At 35.1% G+C, this 3,042-nt stretch overlaps 1 protein-coding gene across 1 annotated transcript; it reads left to right on the top strand.

The window, feature by feature from the left end:
* Window positions 1–1,762, top strand: LOC110673755 (UDP-glycosyltransferase 74E1-like). Its single transcript, XM_058153864.1, has 2 exons — window positions 1–695; window positions 1,007–1,762. Exons 1-2 carry the CDS (start codon window positions 48–50, stop codon window positions 1,742–1,744), a joined length of 1,386 nt encoding a protein of 461 aa, XP_058009847.1. The 5' UTR covers window positions 1–47; the 3' UTR covers window positions 1,745–1,762.
* The last annotated feature ends 1,280 nt before the right edge of the window (window positions 1,763–3,042 follow it).

Raw genomic sequence — 3,042 nt, 5'->3', positions numbered from 1 at the left:
TAATTTATATATGTGCTCAAGAGAGGGAGAGAATCCTGAAGGAACTAATGGGGAGTGAACAGAGAGTTGCAGCTGAAACTCATGTCCTAACGCTTCCTCTGCCCTTCCAAGGCCACATAAACCCCATGCTCCAATTCTCCAAACGCCTAGCCTCCAAAGGACTCAAAGTCACACTACTCTCCTTCACAGACAAAGAGTGGACAAAAGCTGCAGAACATGGCTCTGTTAATGTCCAGATAATTTTCGATGATACTCTTTTTGCTGAAATTACTGATCAAGAAGATACTGTGTATATAAATAACTTGTATGCTACAGTGAAGCGGAGATTACCAGAAGTCGTTGCTAAACATGGTGAGTGTGGCTACCCAATAAGTTGCCTTGTCTATGACTCGTTGATGCCTTGGGCTCTGGATATAGCCACGGAGCTGGGGCTCCTTGGAGCTACTCTCTTCACGCAATCTCTTGCTGTTAGTAACATATATTATGAAGTTCATCAAGGAAAGCTAAAGGTTCCTGTTGAGAAGACTGCTGCAGCAGTGGAAGGGATGCCGCCACTTGAAATCCATGACCTACCCACTTTCCTTTCCGACTTGGAAAGCTACCCACTCTTATTAAAACTAAGTGCTGGTCAGTTTTCCAATATTGGAGAAGCCGATTGGGTTTTTTTTAACACTTTCAACAGCTTGGAAGATGAGGTACCTCTTTAACCATGTGCATCGTTCGGTAATAGTAAATTAAAATCTTGATCATTAATTAGTTCAACAATAATTCTGATTATTATTTCAATATTTGAATTTGTCGCCATGTTTTAATCACTGTTTTAGTTTTCTTTCAATTATGTTTACCTCTTGTGTATGATTGCAGCAAGAAATTTATTGGAAATGCCACGTGTAGCTATTTTCGCTATATCCAGACATAAATCATATTAAAGTTAAGCCACATTTGCAAAGTATTTTATACATCTCTCATTATATACCGTTAAAAAACACTTGTTAATCTTCATTAGGTTCTGAACTTGATGGCAAGACAATGCGCAATCAAACCAGTAGGACCAACAATCCCATCAATGTACACGGACAAGAGAGTGAAGGATGACAAGGATTATGGCCTCAGCCTCTTCAAGCCTGATGAAGAAAGTTGCATGAAGTGGCTGGACTCTAGGGAACCTTGCTCAGTAGTATATGTGTCCTTTGGAAGCTTGTCTATCTTGGGAGAAAGGCAGATGGAAGAAATAGCATGTGGCCTGAAAATGAGCTGCCATTATTTCCTGTGGGTAGTCAGAGAAACAGAGAAAGAAAAATTTCCAAGCAGATTTTTGGATGAGACATCAGAGAAGGGTCTAGTGGTGACTTGGTGTCCACAGCTAGAAGTCCTAGCTCACAAGTCAGTGGGTTGCTTTATGACTCATTGTGGGTGGAACTCTACACTGGAGGCCTTGAGCATGGGAGTCCCAATGGTGGCAATGCCACAATGGGCAGATCAAACAACTAATGCAAAATTTGTTGCTGATGTGTGGAGGGTAGGGGTTAGGGTTAAGGTAGATGAAGAAGGAATTGTCACGGGAAAAGAAATAGAGCTACGTATACGAGAAGTCATGGAAGAAGAGACAGCAATTGAGATCAGAAAGAATAGTGAGAAATGGGAGAAACTAGCCAAAGAAGCAGTAGATGAAGATGGAAGTTCTGATAAGAACATTCAAGAATTTGTAGCAAAACTAATATGTAATTCCACTAGTTCTTCCTAATAGTTCTCCCTTATATATATATATATATATATATATATATATATATATATATATATATATATATATATATATATATATATTGACAAAAATAAACGAAATTTAATTTTGGTTATTTTACTGTTATTTTATTAAACACACTTAAGTTTGACATCCAAACATATTTTTGTAATTTTCAAAACTAGGAACATAATTAAAATAATTGTAAAACAGTTAGAGACTTAAATTAGAGACTGAATAAGTGAACTTAGATTAGGATTTTGTAGGCTGCCAATGGGTGCTATGATATTGTTGTGAGTTTGGGGCCATTGTTATTGGGTTGTTTTGCAAGGAGAATAGTTCTAATTGTAAAGGAAACTGTCAGATTTCTGATAGAATTACAGAAATATTATTTTGTTTCTATAATTACAGTAATATAAATGGTCAGTGTCAAACAAAATATCAATATATTTGTATAGGTTAGTTCAATCGACCGTGTCAACAGTTCCAGCTAGACCATTTGCAGTAAATGGGTCAACCAGTATTTGAGTGGAACCGATTTAAATTATTTTTAAATGAATATTTAAACTTTTTGTTTTATTCTACGAAGGTTCATGCATCATGACATGAATATGATTTATTTTATTATTATAATTGCATAATTATTTTTATACTAGTAAATAATGCTTAATCAGAAAGGTGTTGCATATTTACTTATGATGTGTTATTAGTTCATAGACAACCCATTGGTTCCTAATTAAAAGGAAAGGAAAAGAAATGTAAGCATGCAATATGAGCTCCATATGTTTAATGTTATAGGATGCTTGGGTAAGACAATTATATGTGCATCCAAAATGATAATTGATGATAAAACAAAATCCTAAGGAGCTTCATAGAGAGCCGAATACATTGGATATGACACCATATGCTATGGGAGAGGAGAACCACTACACTTGTGAATTATTTTATTTAGGCCAATTGGTTGCAAAAAAAAAAATTAAAAATGTTTACATATATTGCTCATTTTATCCAAACCTTTTAATTTTAGACAATTAAATCAATCCTTTCAAAGTTACACAGATTTTATCCAACACAAATTTTATCCCAAATCCTAATAAGTAAATTACAATTTAGTCCCTTTATTTATAAAACCAAGCAATTAGTTCTTGAGATTTGACAAAATCCACAACTAGTCTCTCTGTCCAATTGACCATTAATTATAATAAAAATGGTCAAAATGCCTTTAACTCTATATTTTCTAGGAGAAAGAAATAGTAAGTCACGAGGTTCCTTGCCTCAATCTAGCCATCACAATATGGGAT

The sequence above is a fragment of the Hevea brasiliensis genome, chromosome 9 (assembly GCF_030052815.1).
Source record: "Hevea brasiliensis isolate MT/VB/25A 57/8 chromosome 9, ASM3005281v1, whole genome shotgun sequence".
In the NCBI taxonomy this organism is placed as follows: domain Eukaryota; kingdom Viridiplantae; phylum Streptophyta; class Magnoliopsida; order Malpighiales; family Euphorbiaceae; genus Hevea; species Hevea brasiliensis.
Note: the sequence above shows the minus strand (reverse complement) of the source record. Positions and strands in the feature narration are given on the sequence as shown.